The 24,990-nt window shown below is 40.4% G+C and overlaps 2 protein-coding genes across 6 annotated transcripts in view; one reads left to right on the top strand and one right to left on the bottom strand.

The window, feature by feature from the left end:
* LOC138150691 (P2R1A-PPP2R2A-interacting phosphatase regulator 1-like) overlaps window positions 1–759 on the bottom strand; it is a 51,928-nt gene extending 51,169 nt beyond the window's left edge. Inside the window, exon 1 of the mRNA XM_069074117.1 lies at window positions 627–759. Within this exon, the coding sequence (XP_068930218.1) occupies window positions 627–685 (59 nt within the window). The 5' untranslated portion in view covers window positions 686–759. The remainder of the gene's footprint in view (window positions 1–626) is intronic.
* The window catches only part of LOC138150690 (PABIR family member 2-like), a 97,240-nt gene continuing 72,958 nt past the window's right edge, over window positions 709–24,990 (top strand). For 2 of the 5 annotated variants that reach the window (XR_011165634.1, XM_069074113.1), the window contains exons 1-5: window positions 873–1,384; window positions 2,772–2,850; window positions 23,926–23,982; window positions 24,526–24,569; window positions 24,648–24,702. Coding sequence is in view for 4 of the 5 variants with exons in the window: in XM_069074113.1 (XP_068930214.1) it covers window positions 1,275–1,384; window positions 2,772–2,850; window positions 23,926–23,982; window positions 24,526–24,569; window positions 24,648–24,702 (345 nt within the window). In the remaining variant the exon portion in view is untranslated. Of the gene's footprint in view, window positions 1,385–2,771; window positions 2,851–23,925; window positions 23,983–24,525; window positions 24,570–24,647; window positions 24,703–24,990 lie in introns of all 5 variants that reach the window. The other 3 variants (XM_069074110.1, XM_069074112.1, XM_069074111.1) reach the window with 3 other exon arrangements.

Raw genomic sequence — 24,990 nt, 5'->3', positions numbered from 1 at the left:
AACCGAGGCTCTGAGGTGAAATGATCTGCCCCTTATCACACAGCTGGTAATTTGTCAGAGGAGGGAGGGACTGGAACCTAAGTCTTTCTGATTCCAGTTCCTGCGCTCTAGCTACTTTCACTGGTGCTGCTCTTACTTAAATTAACAGTACTGGGGAAAAAAAATAAGGACGAGTATTTCCACCTACTTTAAAGCGTAAAAGGCATGTTCCGAAAAGGGGGGAAGGGGTGAGTAGGAAGGATTTATAAAAATTGCGCGAAGGTAGACTCATACAATTCTTAAAAGATTTTTCCTCTTCCTTTATCTCCCTTTGACCTAGTGCTTCGCACTTGAGCATCTTAAAAAGCGGCACAGATGTTCAGTACAATTTAATAAGAAATCAGTCTCCCTTCCCCCCACTCCAAAGAAAGACCACCAGAAACCGGCGAATTTGGATAGTTTCCCGGATTGGCCACTAGGTTACCTGAAGGTTGGAGTGGGGAGAAATCGAGGGGCTTTGGGGTCCTTACTCTTTCTCCTCTAGCCATTGGCCGGAGCCCCTTCCTAGAAGGAGCTGCTCGTATTTCGCCAGCCTATTGGTCCCTTTCAAATTCTAGCGCCAGGGCCCATCTGCCAATAGTTACTACCTGAGCGCCCCGCCTCCGGCAAAGGCTCCTCTTTTTCGTGGAGTAGTTTTCTTGCGCATGCTTCCTGGGAGCTGAAACCCCTGGGTGGCCACAAGGCGCCTGCGTAGAAGAAGTGGCGGAAAGAGGGCCGGACCTGCTGTTGCTGAGGCTTCGGAAGCTGTGGCGACGGCGGCGGAAGCTGTACAGGCAGCAGGTTGTAGTTTTTGTTTTGGCCTCAACCCGCCAGCTGGTTCTCTGGGGCTGTTCCTGCCGGCCTGAGGAAGAGGAGGAGGAGGATTGGCTGCATCTGTAGCCCCAATCTAGTTGGGTGGAGGGGAGTGGGGAACCTAGAATTAGCGGGGGAGCATGGGGGGCTGGGCCCAGGCCCAGGCCCAGGCCCAGACCCAGACCCAGACCCAGACCCTACCAATGCTGGGCCTCTGCCCTGCATCGTGTGATCGGCTGCCAGGGTGGCCGCGATGTTTGTAGGCCCCTGAGAAGGCGGCAGTATGAGCCTCCCCTTCTCCTTCTAGAACCACCACCTCCTCCTGCTGCTTCCTTCTCTCTCCCTCTCCCTGTCCTGCAGTGAGTGGGAGCCGAGAGAACCCAGAGCTGAGAACCGATCCTAGCCTCAGGCCATCCCTACATCCCGATACCCAGCCTCCCGGCATGGCTCAGGAGAAAATGGAGCTGGACCTGGAGCTGCCGACTGCCGCCACCCCCCCTGATGGGGGCAACCTGAGGAGGTCCAACAGTGCTCCCTTGATCCATGGGCTCAGGTAGGTAGGAGATAGGGGTGAGGTAATACAGAGTTTAAGCTCCGGGCCCCAGGCAGGCCACCTACCCTCTCCAGTGCAATTGGGAGACTCTACCCGGGGGTTTTTGAGGGCAACCGAGAAGTCTAGCTGATGGGAGGCGGGGCAGGGAGTGGATTGGGAGGTGGAAGGCAAGCATCCTTACAAAAGGGTTAAGTAGGTCCGGTATGAGGGTGGAATGACACTTTGGAGGAAGAGGACTTGAAGGGGGGAATCTGAGTACTTGCCTTGATGTAAAGTGACCTGCAGAGTTGGCTGCCCCCTTTGACAGGTTGTGAGGCCTCCCTGATTCTGAGCAGTGAATGTCAATCTGAAACTTCCGGAGCTGGCTGGCTTCAACTTAACACCTGTTTCGAGAGGCATTGAGGGATTTGCCCTCCCTGTAATATTACAAAGAAAGAACTTACCCTAAAGCATATTTTAACTGGCAGTTTAATGATGAAGCCATTTCTCATGAGGTGATTCGTAGTAGGAAATGATGTATCATTTACAGACCCTTAAGTTAATTTTAGGGAGAGTACTTTGATGCACTGAAGGATCTGTGATTGTACCAATGTGAACCATCGTGGACACTCCCATCTAAGGATGCAGATCACAACCCTTTCGTTTAATGCCGGCCAAAAAAACCCCTTTGAAATGTAGTTTAGATTGAGGAAATTGTGAGATTAGAAGATTTAGGAAATTGTGTAATCTTAAACTTTAATGTTGGCTTATTAACTGGACAAGTCATGTATTTTTAGACTGATTAAAACATAAATGGGATTTTTGTATACATGTATTTCCCAGATCTTTTCCATGACTATTTTATAAGCATTTTTCAAAATTCCATTTGACTAAATAGCCAATGTATAAGGCCTTGTAGTTGTGCAGTTCATCAAGAATATCTTATTTAAGCAAAAAAATGAAATATGGAACAACCTGTTGAACATTTATTTGTATCACCTTAAGTGTATATGAACTATTTTGACCAGTGTCCTTTTTCTTTGTTAATTTTTTAACTTGAGGGAAGGATAGCTTGGTTGTTTGAGGTTGCTTTCACATGGCGAAGATCAGAAGTTCAAAAAGACCCTATGCTTCTGATAGACACTGACCTATGATTTTTCAGATTTGAGGAACAAATAGCAAACAATAACAATCTTGACCAAGATTTAGAATTTTCTAGAAATGTACTGTTGGCTTCTTGAATCATGAGATATATAGTTCTTTTGTGTGATGAAGTATTCATTTGAGAAGGGAGTGGGAATCTGGAGGACTCTATGATAATAGCTGAAAGTTTGAGGAAAAACAAAACAAAAACAAGTAAAAATGTCTTTGATAAGGAGATACGGTAACAGTTCTTCTTATTTTCCAGTGATAATTCACAGATTTTTCAGCCTTATGTAATCCGAACCCGGAGGAATAGTACAACAGTGATGAACCGTCACAGTCTGGTAAGTTTGTCAGTAAATATATCTGACAAAGAAAATGTACTGACCTGCACTGGTAGTAGTTTCCTGTACATAGGAAATCACAGGTCCAGTCTCTATCCCTATCTGAACTGTTTTAGACAGGAAAAAAAAAATATTTACCCTTCAGATACAGCTTTTCCTTAGAATTAAGTGCTACATGTGTCATTGTAGCAAGAAATGTAGCATTCGGCCATTGCTGAAAACGCTAATCAACCTATGAAGTTTTTGTTTAATGTTTACTCTGTAAGTAGCAATTTTCAGTTTTGGAGACCTTGTAAAATGTATCTGCTGTGGGAATTTTTTTTTTAATAATTATCATTTGTTGCTATTTAGTTCTGAAGGAAATCAATATTAATTTTAAATTATACCTCACAATGTTTCTAATTGTCCTGGGATGAAAAAAAATCAGATAATAGAAGATTATATTATTTTGTGACTCTCTATGGGAGCATACTACTTTAAAAATATATAGACCATTTTTTAAAAGTTTGCCTGTTATGTTTTGATGTTCTCTGGAGATTTACCACCTATTTTTTTTTAACTACTGAGGTTCTTGAGGAATATATCATTCCATTGCTAATTGTTAGAGTTAAAAGAAATTAATGTGGTTTTATTAATCTATTTTCAATAATTCCCCCAAACGCTGGGAGGAAAGGAGTTTATTTCCTTTATCAATGAAATCACAAGTCCAGTTCCTATTTTTCTCCCTATCCCCAAACATTAAACTATCTCCTATAGCACCTAACATTAACAATATACCCTTACTGTCATGGAGCTTATGGTGTAGGGAGATGAGACAAAACTGTATTTCAAAATGAAACAAGGATACGTACAAAGTACAGAGTTAGCTTGAGAAGTCTAAGGAGGGAAGGGTTATCCAAGTTAGTGTCATCAAAATTGTGGTTGGTTGAGAAGACAGCATTGGAACTCGCTGGGTCTTAAAAGGAGAGCTCAGCAGGTATAGTCACCAGCAGCAAGAATTGATAATATTATTGAGAGCAGAGGAGGAGACAAATAGAATGAAAAACCTAAATCACAGCAGCTTGAAGCCTTTTAGTATAGGAACAAATGACCTATGATGACAACTGAGGACATCACGATGGGCATCATGATCAGCAAATCAATATGCATAATAATGAGACTATCATCAAGAAAAGTTTAAATCATACTTCGTGTAGTAGAGTTCTCCACTTAATTGGTTTCCCTAATCTTGACTAGGTGAGATAGTGTGTGTGTGTGTGTGTGTGTGTGTAACAACATTAAAAAGTAGCAACATTAAACATTAAAAAGGGAAGATGTGTTCCTAAGTAGCCAAAATTCAGGTTAGAAAAGTTTAAAGGCAAGTCTTGAAACTTGAGAATTGAGTGGAGCTTGGCTGCTTAGGTACACGAAATAGACCTCTCCCTCTCCAAGGTGTTAAGACAGGACACATGAAGTTGGGACAGAGACCCTTTGGATTAGTAGCCATGCAGAGAAATGGGGAGGGCCTCTGCTCTTAGAACAAGAAGGAATCCAGTGCTATACTGGAAGGTGGATAGAAAAAACTAATCTTTGTATCCTCACCATTCCTCTAAACTCCTGTCATCTCTGTATTGATTTTGAACAACTCAGATGAGTTGGGATATTTTGGGAGGTGGGTTAGGAAGGGATTTATTGTCCATAGCTGGGGGAGGGTATAATCCATCTTTCCAGAGGAACAAAGTACTGACTGGAAAAATACTGAGTCCCAGTGTAGTGTGGTCGGGAGAAAGGGTAATTACTTCCTGGAGCCCTAGACTATAGATCCAAATTCTCATTTACTCTGAGAAACTGGATGGGTAAGGTGACTAATGGGATGTGACTTGACATGTAGCAGTTGTATAAGTTTTAAAACCTTGAAAATACTTTGCATCTCTCCTGATATTTAACAACCTGACCAACAACATGACTGAAGTTAATGATATATGGAGAACCTGACTTTAGAATGGGTCTTAGCTATAACACATTAAGGATAGGATATTGGTTAGAACAGGCTTGTTGATGTGCTTATATTCTATTTGAGAGGATTTTTTTAAGATTTCCACCTAAATTTGTTGAACTAGCCATTTAGTAAATAAGCATCTATGATACATAAAGAAATCTGTTGTTTTTTTTTTAGCTCATCTCAGAGTAAAAGCAGCAAATTAAATATAGATGTTTTATGTATGTATGTATAAACAGCATTAGGAAATGACCAATCATAAAAAGCAGAATGTTAAAAAAGAATAGCATTTCCAGGCCACTGAGTGTAGGGTCAAAGGATGCCTGGCACTGAAATAGCCTCTGGAGACATCATTTTAATTCAGCCCAATACAATAATGGAGTTTGTCATACTGACACTGAGCCATGAAGAAAAGATTAAATTATGTTCGACATAGCCATATTGATAATGAAAATAATTAATCCTCTAGAGCATTGGTGTCAAACTCAAATAGAAACAGGGGGGCCCTAAACCATACATAGGATCACTGAGGGCTGCATATTGACCTAGTAGTAAAATGTAATATTATCTGTGTCTTATTGAATTTGTATTTATTTTGTCATATGCTTCTCAATTTCATTTTAATCTGGTTTGGGCCATGTTTGGAAATGTAGTAAGCTACATGTAGCCTGTGGGCCACATGTTTGACACCTCTGCTTTAGAGCACCCAGTCAGTTGAAATTGTGTAACTGAAGATATCCTACTGCCAGTGCATTGGGTAGATCCTGGGGGCTGGAGGGAATTTAGAGAACTGGACAGTAACCTGTGTTTCCATAGCACATTTTGCAGGCAAATAATGTGAATAGGTAATGTAAGTAAGAAGAAAGGAAGAAGCTGAGTCTAAGAGGCTGTGACAGCTGCTAAGTGTTGGAGCTGGAATTCCAGCCCTCAGGTCTCTTGGCTACAAGTGCAATGCTTGGTCCATTTTGCCCCCATGCTACTGAGAATTGCACCTTTGCTACATCTGTTTCAGGAGTTGTGTTCCTTGACGATTCTATTTAAGTGGTAGATAGTTTGTGAGGCCTTGTAGGAATGTATTTCATCAAGACTATTCTATTTAAGCACAAGATGGAACAACAACTAGAAAGAGCAGCCATTACTGAACATGTGTTCAGTACATGAGCTACTTTGATTAGATAGGTCTCCTCTTGTGAGGTGAAAAGGCATAGGGGGGAGGGGCTTCAGTCCACACAGTTGGAGGGAATATACTGGTGAGACTACGGATTCATCAAATCGTAAAAACACAAGGTGTAAAACAACTTGGTTTCCCAGCCCACAGCAGCTGAAGCATCAAATTCAGTGAGGTTGAAGGTGATTAGGGTTAGAAACAAGCACATTGGTTGTGGTAAGAAGTGATAGCTCATTGTCTGACAGCAAAGGACATAAACTTAATGAAAAGCAGATGGAACTCAAAATGCAGAGCAATTTGGTGCCATTTAGCTTGGGAAAAACAAGTCTGTGGCACCCCAGTAGTCCCTGAAGACATAATACTGTACAATACAATAATTGCCAAAGACCTTGACCTATTGAGAAAAGATTCACTGAGGTTCAGTATAATCTGTTTAAGACAAGGAAATATATATGTAATAATGTTCTTAATACTTTCCATTCCAAGTGGTTAAAACCTTAAGAAGGTGTATAAGCAGATAAATTTTATTATCTAGAAAATTCTCATGTGGAACACTTCATTGCCAAAGGTACAATATAAATCAGGTATTATTTGGATTTGTTTTTTCCTAACCAAAAAGCATCCTCTCTTCTAGTACTTGTGTCTTGTGTGTAAGGTACTGTATATATAGAATTAGAGAAATTTGAGGGTTGATGGGGGGGGCCATGAGAGATGTGGAGTCTAATCCATACTAAAAAATCCCCACTACCATACACCTGACAAGTGGTCATCCCACTTTGACTTGAAGAAAGAACTCAGCACTTGTCTGACTAGCCCATTCCACTCTCAGATAACTCAGTGATGAGGTTATTCCTTACATCTAGTCAAGTTTACCTTTTTTATAATTTCAACTCATTGTTTCTAGTTTTGCTGTATGGGGCCAAAGAGAACAAGTCTTGACTCCCTTCCATCTAACAGCCTTTAACTTGAAGACAGCTTTCATGTCCCCATGAATTTTTTCTTTGCCATGCTAAACATTACAAGTTCTTTTACTTGATCCTCATACGGTGTGGATTTAAGGCCCTTTACCATTGTGGTTGCCCTCTAAACATTCTCCAGCTCATGGTCAGCGTCCTTCCTAAAATCTGGGCCCCAGAGCCACACTTGGTGTTCCAGAAGCACTGTGACCGGGGCACAGGATCTCTGGCCCTAGAAGATAGGGCCTTCAATTTAGCCCAGTATTACATTTGGTTTTTAGGCTGTTGCTGAACTTTTTAGTCTGTTATAAATTCCTAGGTCCTTTTCAGATAAACTACTGTCTAACCATATCACCTAGTCTTGAACTTGTGAACTTGATTTCTCAAACACAAGTGTAAGACTTTATTTACACATTTTCATTAGATTCAGCCCAATTTTCAGATCTGTCAAGATCTTTTTGGATGCTGAGCCCATCACCGCTTGTATAACCTATCCCTCCTAGCTTTGTGTCATCTGCAGATTTAATAAGGATGCTCTTTATGCTTTGATCTGAGTTATTGATAAAAATATGAAACAGCACAGATCCCTGCAGCGCTCCATGGGAGGCCTCCTTGGAGTTAATGTGAAGTCACTAATGGATATTTCTTGAATCAGGTCGGCTCTGAATCCATCTAATTGCACTATCTTACCTAACCCACATCTCTCCATCTTTTTCATATTATCAAGCGATCTGCTAAGACCTAGGTAAACTGTATCTATAGCATTCTCCTCATTTACTGTTTTAGTAAGGGTAGGAGATGAGATTGGTACAGGGGATTGCCTGGTGAGGAAACTCCCCTTACCAATACAGGTAGGTGAACAATATTCTCTGCAACTTAATAGTAATTAGCATTCACATAGTACATACTGTGCACCAGGCATTTTACAGATACCTCGTTTGATCTTCATAACAGCCCTGGGAGGTGAGTGCTATACCTATCCCCATTTTACAGTTGAGAAAAGCTGAGGCAAACAGGTGAAGTGATGTAATCATACATGTAAGTGTGGACAAATGGATTTGTACTCAGGTCTTCCTAACTTCAGGCCCAACATTCTGTTCATTTTGTCACCTACCTGCCTCTAAAGTACTAGAGAACTGACTAGAGCACAAAGAATTAAAGAGATGTGTCCAGGGTCACACAACCAGTATATGTGAGAAGTAGGACTTTAAGTCAGGTCTTCCTGGCTTAGATGGTCTGATAAACTCCATAAATTAGAGGGAGCTAACAGGTGGACCTTGGTGCTAATTGTTGTAGAGAGTGGCTGATGAAATCTCTAGAGAGAAAAGGATTAGCAAGGAAAGAATCTTGACCAGAGAAAAGATATTTGAAACCATTCCTCAGGCAGGAGATAGGAAAGCTGTGGGAAGGATTCAGTTGCCCCTATCCAGGTGGGAGGAGGTAGCAGAAAGCACCAAGTACCTCCAGCCAACTCTGCCTTCCACGGGCATAGCCACTGGTGTTACACCAGCCACCTAGGCTTCAGAATTCAGAGCTAGAAGCAACCTTAGAAATTATCATCACCATTATTGGTGTTATTTAATTTCTATGAGTTGAGAGTAGAACCAGAAGATGAAATGGGTGATCCATGGCAAAAGTGAGAATGACAACTTGACAGTCTTTTAAGTACTTCACTGGTATCCACAGAATATCAAATGACCCAGAGGAAGGCCTCTAGCATATTGGATAGATACTCTACAGAGACCTTTTAGAAGGGCTAGGCAGGACCAGAAGGCATGGATAAGCTAGGATCTGCTCCATGGAGGGAGTCACATCACTGAGGTCACGGATCTAGCAAAGTCTCAAAAGAAGAGACGGGACGCTCAAATTCTAGTATTTAATTATGACTGCTAATTAAAAAAAAAAAACAGCTGACTGTGTTGGCATTGCTAACAAATCTACATACCAGGAGGTTACAATGTATTATAGTGGAAAAGACAATGGACCCAGCATCCCTGTCCAGCAAGGAGCCCAAAATCCTATCTGCCAGTTCTTTGGATACTTGAGGATGGTAGTTCATCTGGGCCAGATGACTTCAATTCATCAAGGAATCTAATCTTGGGTACTGGCTCCACTTCTGTCCTTTCCAGTCCTGAAATCATTGTCCTTGGCAGAGCAAATGGAATCAGTATAAGAATTGAGCTGCTCTGCTTTCTTTTGGTTGTTAATTGTCATTCAGTCCTCTTGATCATCCATCCTGCCTTTCTTGGATCCCCCTCTTTTTCCAACATCGCTAAAACATCATATTTTTTGTTATCTTTAACTTTCCTTGCTCACCTTGGCTCATTTTGATTTAGCATTTCTCAAGCCAGGTTTGCTACTTAAATAACTGTGTAACCTTAGACAAATCTCTTAACCTCTTTGACCTTCAGTTTTCCGTTTTGTAAAATGGAGATAATATCTTTAAGCATGTGTTTCTAAAACTCCTCCAGAGAGGATCTAGCCAGCATTTAATGTCATTTAATATGTCTTGCTCCAGACACAGCTAAGTACCTGAAGGAGAGGTACAGTTAGTAGTATTCTTAGTAATAATGACAGCATGAAAGGCAGCATGGTATGGTGGACAGAGGACTGACCTCAAATAGGAAGATCTGGGTTTAAGTTCTACCTCTCATGCAAAGTGACTGTGTGATCCTGGGCAAGTCACTTCACTTTTCAGTGGTCTAGGAAATACTCTCATATTCTACATTGCAGAATAGTCACCAACCTATATCAGTGGAGATGTGCCCAGGGTCACACAGCCAGTATATGTCAGAAGTAGGACTTTAATTCAGGTCTTCCTGGTTCAGATGGTCTGATAAAAATTAGGACCTAACACCATTGTCATCATAGGTGTGGACAAAATCCAAAACCCCACTACATAAGTAATAAAGATCAGAAATCCAAGGCTAGAGTGATTGGCAGAATGTGCCACACAGTTTTGCTATTCTTAAAAACATTCACAGATGTGTAAATATTGCTTACAGTATCTTGAGGTGGCAAGAAAGCTGGCCTAGGAAGCAGGAAAGCAGTATTATAATCGTAGCTTTGCCACAAACTGAATGAATGACTGCGGGCAAGACACTGCTTTTCTGGTCCTCATTTTCATCTTCTATAAAATGATGGGGTTAGACTACCTCAGGGGTGGGGAACCTGTGTCCTCAAAGCCACATGTAACCCTCTAGGTCCTCAAGTGCAGCCCTTTGAATCCAAATTTTACAGAACAAATCCCCTTAATAAAAGAATTTGTTCTATAAAACTTGGACTCAGTCAAAAGGCTGTACCTGAGGACCTAGAAGACCACGTGTAGCCTTGAAACTGCAGGTTTTCCACCCCTGGACTAGTTGATCCTGAAGGTCCTGCCCCACTCTACAATTATCTGCTTCCATGAGGGGCCATTAACTTGATGTCTTTAAAAGAGTAAGTGTGATCTGTGGACCTTTCAGCTTTTATCTGGTTCATCTCTATTCAGTTTTTGATGCCTTCCACATGCTGCCTTAATAGGAAAATTTAGGTGCCCCAGAAATGGGCAGAAAACATATTGCCCATGATATAAGCTCCAGAGAACAGGAGAGATGTCCTTGCTGTGAAGAGCCAGAAGCAGTGGATGAGGTGATGCATTGATGAAATAACATGCCTAAGGAAACACTTGCTATTTGCCCAGTACTGTGCTGAGGGCACTGGGGAGGAAGGGTTAGAGCAGGAAGATATCTGTTCCAGGGGTTCTTAACCTGATGTCTATGTATTAAAAAAATTAACTTGGTAACTGTAAATAGATTTTTAATATATTTTAATATAATTTGTCTTCTTTGTATTACTTGGTATTATATTATTTTGTGCGTTTAATAACATTATTGTAAGAAGTCTGTAGTCTTCACTAGACTGCCAAAGGGGTCCATGCTACGAAAACATTAAGAACTCCAGTCTAGTCTGATTTCCTCATTTACTGATTAGGAAACGGAGTTGTAGAAAGGTCAGGTGATTTGTTCTAGGGCTAGCTAGTAAGCAAGTAAGGAAAACTAGGATTTTAACCTAGGACCACATGCAGAAGCTTATCTTTTGGTGCTATAAGATTTAAGAGACATGTATATAATGCCCAAAGCATCCCTGGTAAGTGCCTGTTAGAACTTTTAAAAGAGTGACACCTAGTGGCCTTTTAGGAATAATCTATAAATAACAAACTCATTTTTTCCCTCCTTTCTTATAAGTCCCTAAATGCTAAAATACGCCTCAAATTCTTTTATTAAGAATTTGGTCCATTTTTCTAAGATGATCAGTTACTTGATTGTTTCTGATATCTTTCTCAAGAATTACTTACTAGTCATAACAAGTGACTCAGTTGTTTAGACTGCCTGTATTCTCTCTGGCCTATGTACATGTCCTTAGGGGGGACAAAAACCTTATGATAAATTGATCATCATCAGATTTTGTACCTAAATTCCTTTTAGACTTTTTTCTAACCTCTTTTTGATAATTCTTGTTTTTGTTTTCTTAACTCTTGGTTTGTTTAAACAGGGTATAGAAGTCTTAGTGCAGTCTGTAAGCTTTACTAGCTTAAAACTATGCTAAGACTTTCTAGATACTCTACGTTGATAAGTTCATGTTCTCTTGCTCCTTTTTTCTGCCATTAATAGATGGCTCATAGAATTTTTATTTTAATTCCTCATCCCATCATGTCATGCTTTCTTTCCCATTATCTACTCCTGAAGCACTGTTCTATATTTATCAGCCTGCTGTTTTTATCCTTTGCCAAATCAACTCAGAGTTTAGCAGTAAACATTTTCCCTTTTTGAGGAGTAAGAAAACAGGAATAGAAAGAGTCAATATTCTCAGATAATTCAGATGGCTCTGTGATGGTGATTTGGATGTTCCCCCTAACCATGGATATTGCAACTCATTCTGGTTCTCTCACTTGGCTTGTCCATATCTACCCATAAGGTGGCCACTGAGGCTCTTTTAATTTTTCACTTTCTCCTGACATCCCAAAGATACCAGTGGGTTTCTGGCCTCTCCTTTTTCAATGCATACAGAATTCATCAATTGTCTCAAATTTCCTTACTTGGACACTTTACTTCAGTCACATACAGGGATGGTCAAACCCTCCACTTCCTTAATCAAAATTTATGAAGTCCTCCAGCTGACCATAACCATCTGTAATTCCATCTCTCCCTGTAGCTTACCCCTCCTCACACTAGTCTTCAGCTTCATCCTTACCTCCAATCCCTTCACTCCTCAGTCCCTTCTTAAGTTACTACCCTGGTTTTGACTTTACTTTCCTTCTTTCCCAATCTCATCCTTGTAGTTAATCCATTCAGCTCTCTACTGTCTACTCTTGAATCCCTCATTCCCTTGTTCATCCTGTTACTACTCATCTTCCTGCAGAACCTTGGATTACCCCTGCAAGTCTGTGTTATCTATTCCTAGTTGTGAGATGCTGAGCAAACCTGGAGGAAGTCAAAAAATGGTGCCAGGTTGGTATCACATAAATGTGTCATCCAACTTTAACTGGGCCTTCTCTGCAGGAAGGTAATCCTTTTATTCCCCCTAGCAGATTTTGTATCTTACTCCCCACAGATGCTATTCTAAACTTCTTTTCTCCTCAAACCTCCCTCTCGTCCCCAGTATCAGCTGAGCACCTCAACCCTTCCTTGACTGAGAAAATTGAGTCCATGTACCATGAGCTCCCTCTCCTCTTACCTTTCCTCCAGACCCTGACATGATCTACTCTTTCCTCCTTTCACTCACCCATTCTCTGGTAATGAGGTTGCCCTTATCCCTGCCAAGTCCATCTCTATTTGTGAACTTGGTCCCATTCCATCTTATCTTCTCCAGCAGATTATAACATAGTGCTTTCATCTTTTTTTAAAAAAATTTTTTTTTGCCTTTTTTTTGGGAGGGTGATTGGGGTTAAGTGACTTGCCCAAGGTCACATGGCTAGTTTTTGTGTTAAGTGTCTGATGCTGGATCCGAATCCAGGTCCTCCTGACTTCAGGGCCAGTGCTCTATTCACTGCGCCACCTAGCCGCCCCATAGTGCTTTCATCTTTAACCTCTTCCTAACTATTACTCCTTTTCCCTCAAACCTTAAGAAAATTTCACTAGGCCCTGTCATTCCCCAACTGTCATCTTATATTTCTATTCCTTTTATCACCCAAGCTCCTAGGATATGTCTATACTCATTGCTTCTACTTTCTCACCTTTCACTCGTTTCTCAGTGCTTTGCACCTGGTTGCCAACCTGATCCAAGAACTAAAACTACCCCTATCTAAAGTTATTAGTGATTCCTTAATTGTTCGATTTGATGTTTTTGGGATTTTTGTCAGTCCTCATCTTTTTCTGCTATTGATCACCATTTTCTCTTAGATACATTATCCTTTTTTAGGTTTTCGTGACAATACTCTTTCTTGTTTCTCCTCCCTGCCATGTGTTCTTGCTCAGTCTCCCATGCTAGACCTAGTATTTATGAGCACTAAGAAGGGATGTTCCCTAAGGTTCTGTCCATGGCCCCATTCAAACACTTTTTATCTAAGTGACCTCATCAGCCCCTATGTCTATACAGGTGACCCTAGCCCCAGTCTCTTGCATCCAGTCCCTTTTCTTTACATGCATAGACACCATCACCTAGACTTAGGGTTCTTGGCTTTTTGTGTGTTGTGGACCCCTTTGACAGTTCGGTGAAACCTATGGGCTCCTTCTGAAGGCAACCAATTATATTATCATAAATTTATGAAAATCTCAAAAGAATAAGATCACAAGACTTAAGGTTAAAATTATCTTTTAAAAATTTAAAATAAGCTTTCTTTCTAGCCTAGATGATCACAATAGCCCCTTAATTGGTCTTTCTGACTCTAGTCTCTCCCCATAAGGAAGGGGAAGGGAATAAGCACTTATATAGCACCTACTATATGCCAAGGACCATACTGAATGCTTTATAAATATTATCTCATTTGATTCTTACACTGATCCTGGGAGATAGGTGCTATTATTATCCTCATTTTACAGATGAGGAAACTGAGGCAGACAGCAGTTAAGTGACTTGCCCAGGGTCACCCAACTAGTAAGTATCTGAAGCTGGATTTGAACTCAGAACCTTCTGATTGAGGCCTTGTTCTCTGTCCACTGTGCCGCCTAGGTGCCTGAGTGATTTTCCCTAATTGCAGGTCTTACCATGACCCTCTCCTAATCTGTAAACTCCAGTGGACTCCCTTTAGGAAAAAACATAAACTGCTCTGTTTGCCCTCTCTCTCTTTTTTAGAAATTAATTTTTTTATATGTATTTTTTCAATTTCCAGACATTTATCTTTTCTCTCCTTCCACCTCCCTGCAACAACCCTGGCTTTTCAAACATTTCACAACCTGACCCCACCCTGTCATTCCAGCTTCATTGTCCATAGCTCCCCTTCCTATACTGTGGGATTTCTCAGACCTGCCCTTCTTTCCATTCCTTGTACATGGAAGTCCCTCTCTGCTCTCCCTACCTCAGATCTGGCTGTTCGTCAATGCCCGAAATATGTTCCCTTCTTTACCTTTGCCTCAGAAAATCCCTTTCTTCCAGCAAGAGGGAGCTCAAGCACTGCCTTGTACTTGAAGTCTTTCCTGTTACTCCTCCCTTATGCCTTCTCTTTATTTGGATTTACTCTTTTTACTTCTATAGGCAACAAACTGCTATTCTTATATTTAGGAACTTAAATATCCATATTGATATTCTCAAACACTGGTCACTCAGTTCATTAATTCGACCTCTTTCATCACTTCTCAGCCACACACAAGATAGATCTCTCACCATTGCTTATAAATGTTCTGCCTCCAGGATCTGGAATTTTGAAATTCCTCTGACCATAGTTTGTTTTTCCATCTTTCCCTGTGTCTCTTTCCTCAATATTGAGGGCCACCCCTCCCCCTTCTGCTATTGCATCATTGCTCTGGCCTTACTGCCCTCCCTTCCTAATCTTAATCCTGCAATTAGTTAACAAGGCTAATGGGCATGTACCATTGGGTCAGTCCACAAGACATCATATTTTTTTTTAAAAAGGCAGCACTTGGCCAGGTGCGGTAGCATGTGTTTGTAATATCTTGTGGCTCTCCTGAGCCTAGGGAGTTCAGAACTTCATTGGGCCAGGGTGTCTGTACTAAGCCCAACTTCATTATGGTGAGACTCTTGGAACAGGATGGAAACGGAGCAGTTCAAAACACCCATACAGAGCAGTGGTCAAATTGGGCTTGTGAGTAGCCCTTGTACTTCTAGCCTAGGAAAGATAGAGCTATGGAGGCTGGTTTTTGTTTTTTGTTTTCAAAGGGCGACACCTGGTGGCCATTTAGGAGTAATACTTAAACATCTGATTTCTCAGATTTTCTATTTCATGAAGGCCCCAGCTGCTTAAACACGCTTTATATTCTAGTAACTTCTGTATATTTTTTCCAAGATTTCTTTTTATTGGTTTTATTATTATCATATTACATATAATTATTTGTGTCTTAAATTGCATTTTGCTGTAGTGTTTTGGAATATTTTTCAATATGACTGTCAGTTGTTGGCATTTTTTCTTTGAACTATTTGTTCTTGCCCTTTGACCTCTCATTTACTGGGCAATGGCAGTTGTCATCTAAATTACCTTTGTGACACTATGCAAGTCACTTCCCTGCTCTGTGCCTCTCTAAAATGAGGAAGTTGGCCTGAATGATTCCCTAAGTCTCTTCTAGTTCTAACTCTATGCACCTATGTTCTGTCTGTGTGACCTCCTCCAGCCCTCTACCTGCCCGGCTCATTCTCCCACTTTTCACAATTTCATTTGCCTCATAGTCTTCTTATTCACTCAAACCCCTGCTGTTATATTTAGGGATTAAATCTACATGTTGATGTTCCCTCAAACACTCTGCTCACTTTGCCCCAGCTGCTACAGTCTACAGCTTCACTACTGCTAACACAAGTAATAATGGTCCTATTCTTGATTTAGAAATGTTCTAGGGTGGCTAGGTGGCACAGTGAGTAAAGCGCTGGCCCTGGAGTCAGGAGGAGCCGAGTTCGGTTCTGGCTTCAGACACTTAACACCCACACAAAAAAACTAGCCATGTAACCTTGGGCAAGTTACTTAACCCCAATTGCCCTCCAAAAAAAAAAAAAAGGAGGGGTTCTGCCTCTGTGATCAGGAAGTCTGAAATCCTGCATCTGCACCTTCTGCTCCAGTGCCATGGCGCCTGCTTTGGCCTCATTGTCTTCCCTTCCTAGTCATGATCCTATAGTTAACAAGGTTAACAGACACATGGTATTAGGCCAACTAGTCTATAAAGTATTCTGGTAAGATACCTGGCAGCTGTGGGGGTTTTGTAGGATTAATCCTTAAATATTAAACTATTCTCACATTTTCCTATTTAATGAAGTAAGCTTCAAGACAGGCTTTATATGCCTCTATTAACTTTTATACACTTTGCTAAAATTTCACTAAATTGATCAGTTATTTGATCATATATATTTGATGTCTTAGGATATGTCTTCCCTCATGCTATCCTACTGATATCTTTCTGTCCTATGTATTCTTTTATAAAATTGATATGAGGGTCATTCAGCTTTTATACCTAAATTCTTCTTAGCCTATCTCCCATCTATTTTCTGAGAATCTTTGTTTTCGCTTTCTCGATTCTTAATTTACTAATATTTGTAGCCTTCTCTGTTCTGTTCTTCTTCTGCCCTATAATGAGCTTTCTGTATAGGGTCATAGAAGCTTTATTCTTTTGTTTCTTATCTGATCATTGCTTACTTTCTTTCCTGTTATCTTCTTGTCTTGAAGCAGTGTTCCATATTTGTTAGCCTGACATTTTTGTCCTTTGTCAGATGCCTTAGAGAGCCCTTCACAGTTTGGCCCCCAAAGGTTTTCCTTTTTTGAAGAGTAAGAACAGAAAACATAGACATAAAAGGATTTATAATGAAGTAAAGACTCCCTTTTAGCAAATCCCTTTTCTTGAAATGTCTTAATTAGCTACTGCTCTAAAAACTTATATACTTTCTCAGTACTCTGCACCATTTATTAGATAACTGATCAAGGAAAAATTTAGCAAGGATCATAACTTATGACACAAGGGTTTACCTGGAATCGTTCTGTACAGTTAAATTTACCACTTGGTTTAATAAGTGACAGTGGTGTATATTTTAACTTTTAAAACCATCTGAGATGCACATGAATTAGGACTTCATAACAGACATATGTCACTGGGTACATAGCTTACTCAGCAGCTTCTTTTGCTGCCTTAGAAGTTTGTAGATTTGGAGTCAGAGGACCTGGGTTCAAATCCTGGATTTGCCACTTGGTTTCCCATTTGGGGCAATTCACTTCACCTCTCTGGGTCTCAGTTTTCTCCTGTATTAAATGAGGGAGCTGGACTAGATGACCTCTAAAGTTATTTCTAGCTCTAAGTCTGTCAGCCCATGGTCTGGCCATATGACCACAGAGCTTGGGGAGTTATGTGCCCCCAAGTTTTTCTCCCTCCTTAATGAATTGAGCACTTTTTTTTCACAGCATTCTTATATACTTACTGCTCTTACTTAGAGACTTAATGTTGTTCATATATCTAAAATACCACTAAATTAATCCTTTTAAAAAAAATTCTGTTTGTTGCCTTGAATAAATTTCCAATGACAGCTTCCCTCCTGCTTGTATTCTAGTCACACAAGTTTAGGGTGCATTCATGTCATGTGCCACTAGGTGGCGCAGTGGATAGAGCACCAGGCCTGGAGGCAGGAAGACTCATCCAGCTTCAGACACTTCTTAGCTGTATGACTGGGCAACTCACTTGACCCTGTTTGCCTCAGTTCCTTATCTGTAAAATGAACTGGTTGCATTTGCTGTTATTTTACTGTGTGATCATGCATCTCCTAGCTTTCTAAATAGGGTTGGGAGCTCCCAGTGGTTAGGGACCAGTAGATTTTGTTTTTCACTATGTCTCTCCAGATTTGTCATCTAATATCAGCTGTCTTCTCAGGGTGTTAAGCAGCTTAGGCAAGGGGACCAGTGGGGGTGGGGGGAGGCTGATGGGATAGCTCCACACCCTTGAGCTTGCCATCATCTATAGATGTTCCAATTCCATATTTAGTAAATCTCAGAATCCTTTTTTTTCCATCTCTCCTCATGCCTTAATCCTCCCAAATCTCTTCTCTGTCCTCACTACCAATTACTCTGTGCCTTAGTATTTTCCCAGGTTCCTTCTATGGCTACAGTCTCCCTTTCCAGTCTTGGTGGACCAACTGGTTCAGCTCTACACTCTCCTCTTCTCCCCTTGCCCTATCACTGATCTTGGTTTACTCCCACCATCTACCTCCTTCACTTTTTCTCACATGCCGCGGAATGGACTTGAAGGAAATCATGAAACTATACTGACAGAGTCCACTTCAGATTTATGCTCACTAATCTCACCTGGTCTGTCACTGTAGAAGAGCAATCCTTCTCCCTAATTCCCCATCCCACACTTCAGAGTGGCCATACCAAGCCCCATTTCCCCTCAAGCCTTCCATACTAGCACTCTCCCTCCACCCCCCTAGCTTTCCTTCCTTTGAGCTGAGGACTTGGCTTTTTATGTCACCCAAAAAATGAAGTCAATGTCTGAAAACTCCCACTTCTCCCCTTCTCCTGTTGCATTCCTCTGGTCATCTCCTATTATTTTCCTTTGCTGGTAAAGAGCTTTTTCATTGCCACAGCCAACTCTTCTTCAGGTATTTGGATATACCTTTAATCCTCTCCTCACTCCTCTTCTCCAGCAAATAGCTTCCATCATCACCATGACCTCTATTCCTTCTCTCATTCAGTTCTTTCATAGGCCATTGCCCCTGACCTGGCTACATTCTTCTTCTTTCCTTATCTCAGTCCCTTGGTGAACCAACTCAACTTCACACTTTACCCTTGTTTCCCTTACCCCCTTGTCCTATTGCCAGCCGAGCCTTGCCAGACCCCCAACCTAAATTATTTCCACCACTTGCCTCTTTTGCTCCTTCATGTGCTACTGAACAGAGCAGGAGGAAACCACAGTTTTACTGCATCTACTACAAATTTGTGTTATTTAATCAACCAGGTCCTCACTAAAGCAAGGTAAGCATTCTGTTCCACCTCAACAGATCCAGTACCCCTTTCCATGGTTGCTATTGCAAATTCTCATCTCTCCACAAATCTTTCACTGTGTGTGTCCCTTCCTTGCCCCTTCTCAGCTGATGACTTGGTCTTATACTTCATAGAAAAAAATGAGAACATTCACTAAGAGCTCCCCCTCTTCCTCATCTCAAATCACTTTGCCCCCCACTACTTTCTCCTTCACTCTGGTCTTGGATAAAGAGGTGACCCTTCTCCTTGCCAAGATCAACCCCTCTGGATGCATCCTTGATCCCCATCCCCTCCCACCTTCTCCCAAAGATTACACCCATTATATTCCTCATTGTCTCTCTTACCTTCAATCCCTCCTGGTCTATTGACTCCTTCCCTGCTGCCTGTAAACATATGTCCATATTTTCTCCCCACCCTAAAAAGTCTCTCACTAAAACCAACCATGCTCACCAGGTATCATCCATTTCCTCCTCTTCGTAGTCAAACTTTAAAATGCCGTCTATGTTTAGTACCTCTCCTTGCTCCACTCTCCCTCTTTTGTAAACCTGCAATGTGGCTTCATTATTCAACTGGAACTACTCGTTCTAAAATTACCAGTGATCTCTTAATTGCCAAAGTGAATGGCCTTTTCTTATTCCTCTTCTTTCATGACCTCTGCAGCATTTAATGTTCTTCATCAGCTGCTCCCCAGTACTCATTCCTCTCTGGGTTTTTGCTCTCTCTTTCTTTTTTCACTTGTCTTCTCCTTCTCTATCTCCTCTGTTAGGTCTTCAGCTATATCTCATAAAAGTAATGTTAAAAACTATCTGTGGGTGTCCTTTAAGGCCCTGTTCTGGTTCCTCTTTTTTTCTCTTAGTGACCTGATCAACTCCCATGGGTTCAATTATTATCTCTGATTCCCAGATCTATACATCTACCCCAATCTCTCTCTTGAGCTCCAGTCTCATATCACAAACTCCTTACGGGACATTTCAGATTGGATGTCCTATAATCCTGACAAGACTCATGATGGAAAATGCTATCCACATCCAGAGAAAGAACTATAGAGTCTGGATGTCGATTGAAGCATACTATTTTCTCTCTTTATTTTCTTTCCCTTTTGTTCTGATTCTCTTTTAAAACATGACTAATGTGGAAATATGTTTAATATGATTGTATATGTATAGCCTGTTTCAGATTGCTTCCATCTTAGGGAAGGGGGAATTTGGAACTCAAAATCTTAAAAAAGTGAATGTTAAAAACTAATTTTACATGTAATTAGAAAAAACAAAATACTATCAAGTGGGGGAAAAAATTAAGATAAAGTGGTGGTTCTAGAAGCATGTCAGCCTCAGCATGTCCAGAACAGAACTCATTATCTTCTATTCCCCCAACCCATTCCTCTTTGAACTCTCCTATCACTGATAGGGCACTATAATCCTTTCTATCACTAAGCTTCATAACCTCAGTGGCATCCTTAAATTCTCACTGACTCTATATAGTTAATTAGTTGCTAAATCCTACCCTTTCTGCCTCCAAGACATTTCATATACTTCTCTCTAGTCGATCAGCAACCCTGCTCACCTCTGACTTGGGCCATTTTGATGGCTTTGTAATAGGCCTTCTTTCCTCAAGTCTCTGCCCACTGTAGTCCCCCTGCCACTTAATAAGCTCCAGTGACTCCCCATTACTTCCAGGACCAAATATCAAATCCTCTGGCATTTAAAGCTCTTTACATCCTAGTACTTTCTGATGTTTCCAGTCTTTTTACATGTTATTCTTCTCTCCTCCCACTGTGATACAGCAGCTGCACTTGCCTATTTGCTGTTACTCACACCTGACACTCTGTTAGCAGCTAGGCATCAGGAAGACCCAAGGTCATCTGACCCTCTAAATGCTTACTAGCTGTGTGACCCCGGGCAAACCACTTAACCTATTTGCCTCAGTTTCCTTATCCTCATCTAGAAATACAAGATAATAAGAATACCTGCTTCCCAGAGTTATGAGGATGAAATGAAATAATATTTAAACCTTAAAGTGTGATGTCAGTGCTAGCTATCATTATTATTATCATCTCCCATTTCTATACCTTTGCACTAGCTGTCCCCCATGCCTGGAATGCTATCCCTATTCCCTTCTGATTCTTAGTTTCCCTGGCTTCCTTCAAGATTCAGCTCTAGTTAGCTCAGATTCCTTGACAGTCTAGCCAATTGTGAGATTTCTTGGTTTTGTTTCGCTTTTTTTTTTTAGAGGGGAGAAGGCAGGGCAGTTGGGGTTAAGTGACTTGCCTAAGGTCACTCGGCTAGTAAGTGTTATGTGTCTGAGGCTGCATTTGAACTCAGGTCCTCCTGACTCTACGGGCGGTGCTCTATTCACTGCACCACCTACCCGCCCCAAATGATAAGAATTCTTAAAGAGTCTGGCCAATATGGTGGATCTTTAATGAACTTTGTTTTTCTTTGACTGAAAAAAAAAAAAGATTCAGCTCAAGTCCCATCTTGTGCAGAAGGTCTTTTAAGACGGGTCCCTTCTATTACTAATTCTTTTTCCTTTAAGAATACTTTCTACCTTCTTGGTACTATACCTATTTATATATATGTTTTCTCCTTCATTAGAATGTAAGCTTCTTGAAGGGGCAGGGACTCAATATGGCTTCCTAGTCCTAGCTGCTACTCATTTTTCTTAAGTTCAGGTCTAACTATCCCATTCCCATACACGGTCAATTCCACTGGCTTCCAATCACCCCTAGAGTCAAAACCAAAAGTCTCTGATTTGGTATTTAAGGCCCTTCTCAACCTGGCTCCAGCTGTTTTACACATCACTCTCCACACATTTTTTTGGTCTAGCCATATTTGCCTTCTTACTATTCTTCACACAAGACATTCTTATCAATTATCTGCTTCTTCAGCGTCTTTGCTGGCTGTCTTCCATATCTGGAATATATTTCCTCCTTGCTTTTCCCTCTTAGCATTCCTAATTTCATTCAAAGCTTGGCTCAGACATCCCCTTTTACATAAGACCTTGACTGATTCTACCAGCTGTGCCAGGGCCTCCTTCCACCCCCAACTTTCTTATATTTCTGTATTTTATGTGTGCTTCTATATGGTCATATTGTTTCTGGGATAGAATGTAAGCTCCTTAAGGGCATGAACAATTTGATTTTTTTTCTTGGTATCTCTAGCAAGTTCTGGCATATATTAGTTGCTTAATAAATGCATGTTGAATGATTGCATAGCTAAATGGTCTCTGGCTCAAGTCTTTCCCCTCTCCATTGATCATCACTGCCAAAATAATCTTGCTAAAGCATAAGCTCCAGTGTCTCTTCTGCTCAAGGAACTTCATTTGGAGAAAATATAGATCCTTCACATTACTGTATAAAGCCCCTCACACTCAGGCTCTTGACCACCTCTCCAGATTTATTGCAGATTAATTCCCCTTTGTGCAATCTATATTCCAACCAAACTACTGACCTCAATTGTTCCCTGAACTGAGCATTCCATTTCCACCTTTGCAGAGGCTATTTCCCATTCCTGCAATTCTTTCCCTCCTTCTACCTCTTGGAATATCTGGCTTCTTTCAAGGTTCAGCTCATGTGCCATCTCCTATAAGAAGCCTTTTCTTATCCTCTAAACGTTTATCTCTTTTTTGCATGTCATATATGCATCTTCCATTAAATGTTGGCTCGAAGTCAGGGACTGTTTTTTCATATTCCTATCACTTTTCCTGGTGCCTTGCACATAGGAGTCACTGAATAAATACTTGTTCGATTCGATTGGCTACTTGGAAATGTTACCTGGCTTGGATCACAGGGGACATGAGATCTGCAGCCGGAAGGCACCATAGTCATCTAGGCCAACCCCTTAAAGTACAAAGAGGATAAATGACTTGTTCCAGGTGCTACAGGTAGTAACTGACAGCTGGAATTTAAATCCAGGTCGTTCAACTCCAAAATTCATACTCTTTCCATTGCACTTAATTTTTAAGAATTGAAGTGTTTATAAAAAATACGGTACCATCTGTTTGGTAAAGAGGTGTCTTCCTCCAGTATTAGACTGTAAACATCCAAAGAGGTACCGTGTGTTGTTCATCTTTGTATTTCCTATACTGTCTTTTGTGTTGCACATACTGGGTATGTGATAAATGTTTGGGTGAAGCATTTGGCCACATTTTTACTTTTCTTACTAGTTTCAATTTTGTTGTGATCATGCTGTTGTTTCATCAGGGTAGGCTACTCCCCACGAGGAAACTGCCTTGATGAATGCAGATCTGTAACTCATCTGCAGCTAACCCTCATAGAGTTGGGACCACATTGAAGGTTACATTTTAGACTTGATGTAGATTGTATAAGGAGAGTCTGCTTGATGTAGCATCTAAATATTTATTTAAACACCAGTAGGATTGCATGGATTTTTTACATTCAGAAACCACCAGACTAGACTAACTTATTAGCCTGTCCCCCTAGCTTTAATGTATATTGGGACTAAAATGAATAAGACCAGTCTTTTCTATTTATCCTGTTTAAAAAGTTACTTATTCTGGGCCAGTTAGGAAGTGGCTATTTCCAAGGCTGGAATTTTTTTTTTTTAAACATCATTTACATTGGTCTGAATACATTTGGGAAAAGTGGTAAAGTCAACGCTTGTCTATTGACAGATGGTGCTTTGAGGTCCAGCACCTGGTGTACTTTCCAGAGACTGAATGTATTACCTCTGTGTCCATTAATGTTCAGTGATTTAGAGAGCTAAATTTCTGACATGACTGGGTTTTAAATCTATATATATATTCAAATAGATACCTATCTATATGAATATAAGAATAAATTGTACATTAATAGTGAAAGCAGACTGTTAGAATTCAGAAAACAGTGAATGTTTTCTTTTATTTGTTTTCCCAGTTGCTGTCATCTTCTCCCATTCGTATTCCTAGTAGCAGACTTCATCAAATCAAAAGGGTAAATTTTACTTCCATAGATCTAAAGTTTTTGAAATGATGTTTTGATTTTATTTTCATTTTGCAGTTTTTGACATTAAAAAGTCACCTTACTCTTAATTTTTGTAAATTTTAATTTAAATTAAATTAAAATTTTTTTTACCCACTCTTTAACAATATTTTTTATGCCTTCTTTGTTTAGAATAAGGATGCTTATTCTCTTGTACTTGGAGCCAGAATTCCAAAAGAATCTCTGAAATTCTTTTGAATAATTATATGTCATATAACTTACATGACTTATATAAGATAAGTCATATAAGTTATATGGTTATATAACATAAGCTACATAGTTAGAGGTAGTCAGGGTTATATAGCCAGATCACACTCAAATGTCTCTCAGTGTTTGTAGATAAAATGTGTAAGTGGCAATTTTGGAATATTAGCTTTGCTACATGTACTTTTAATTTTTAAGGTCAGTTGTTTAAAAATCAAGGTAGGGAAAAATCCCACTTAGGGAGAATTTTATGTATGTTCTTCAAGCTCTGAGTACACATTGTCTTTTTAGGAAGAAGGAGTGGACTTGATGAACAGAGAAGCTGCCCATGAAAGGTGAGTGGTTCCTGAGAATGGAGACTCAACCCAATATGTGCTGCCCCTAGGTACTGATCAGGTCTTTCTGTATTTCAGGGAAGTGCAGACAGCAATGCAGATAAGCCATTCCTGGGAAGAAAGTTTAAGCCTGGTAATTCCTTTGCAAGTCTGATTTAAAAGGTGGCTTTTAAAAAACCTTAAAGTATTCATTTGCTCTCTTCACTTGTCCATACAACTTTTATATGCCTTACATTTGAAAAAATTATAGCAGTTTTTATCTCCTTTTCAAACAAACAGGTTTAAATAAAAAGAAGAGGCCTTTCGTGGATCTGCACATTTGTGTATTCTAAAAATCTAAGTGTGGTAGTTACGAGAGCAAATAGAATACTTTGCCATATTTCTAGAGTAGTGATGTGCTGTGTTGTTATAAGCAGATGAC

This window comes from Petaurus breviceps, unplaced genomic scaffold (genome assembly GCF_028583685.1).
Source record: "Petaurus breviceps papuanus isolate PSGF00001 unplaced genomic scaffold, PetGlider_PUasm1.0 90881, whole genome shotgun sequence".
NCBI classification, from domain to species: domain Eukaryota; kingdom Metazoa; phylum Chordata; class Mammalia; order Diprotodontia; family Petauridae; genus Petaurus; species Petaurus breviceps.
Note: the sequence above shows the minus strand (reverse complement) of the source record. Positions and strands in the feature narration are given on the sequence as shown.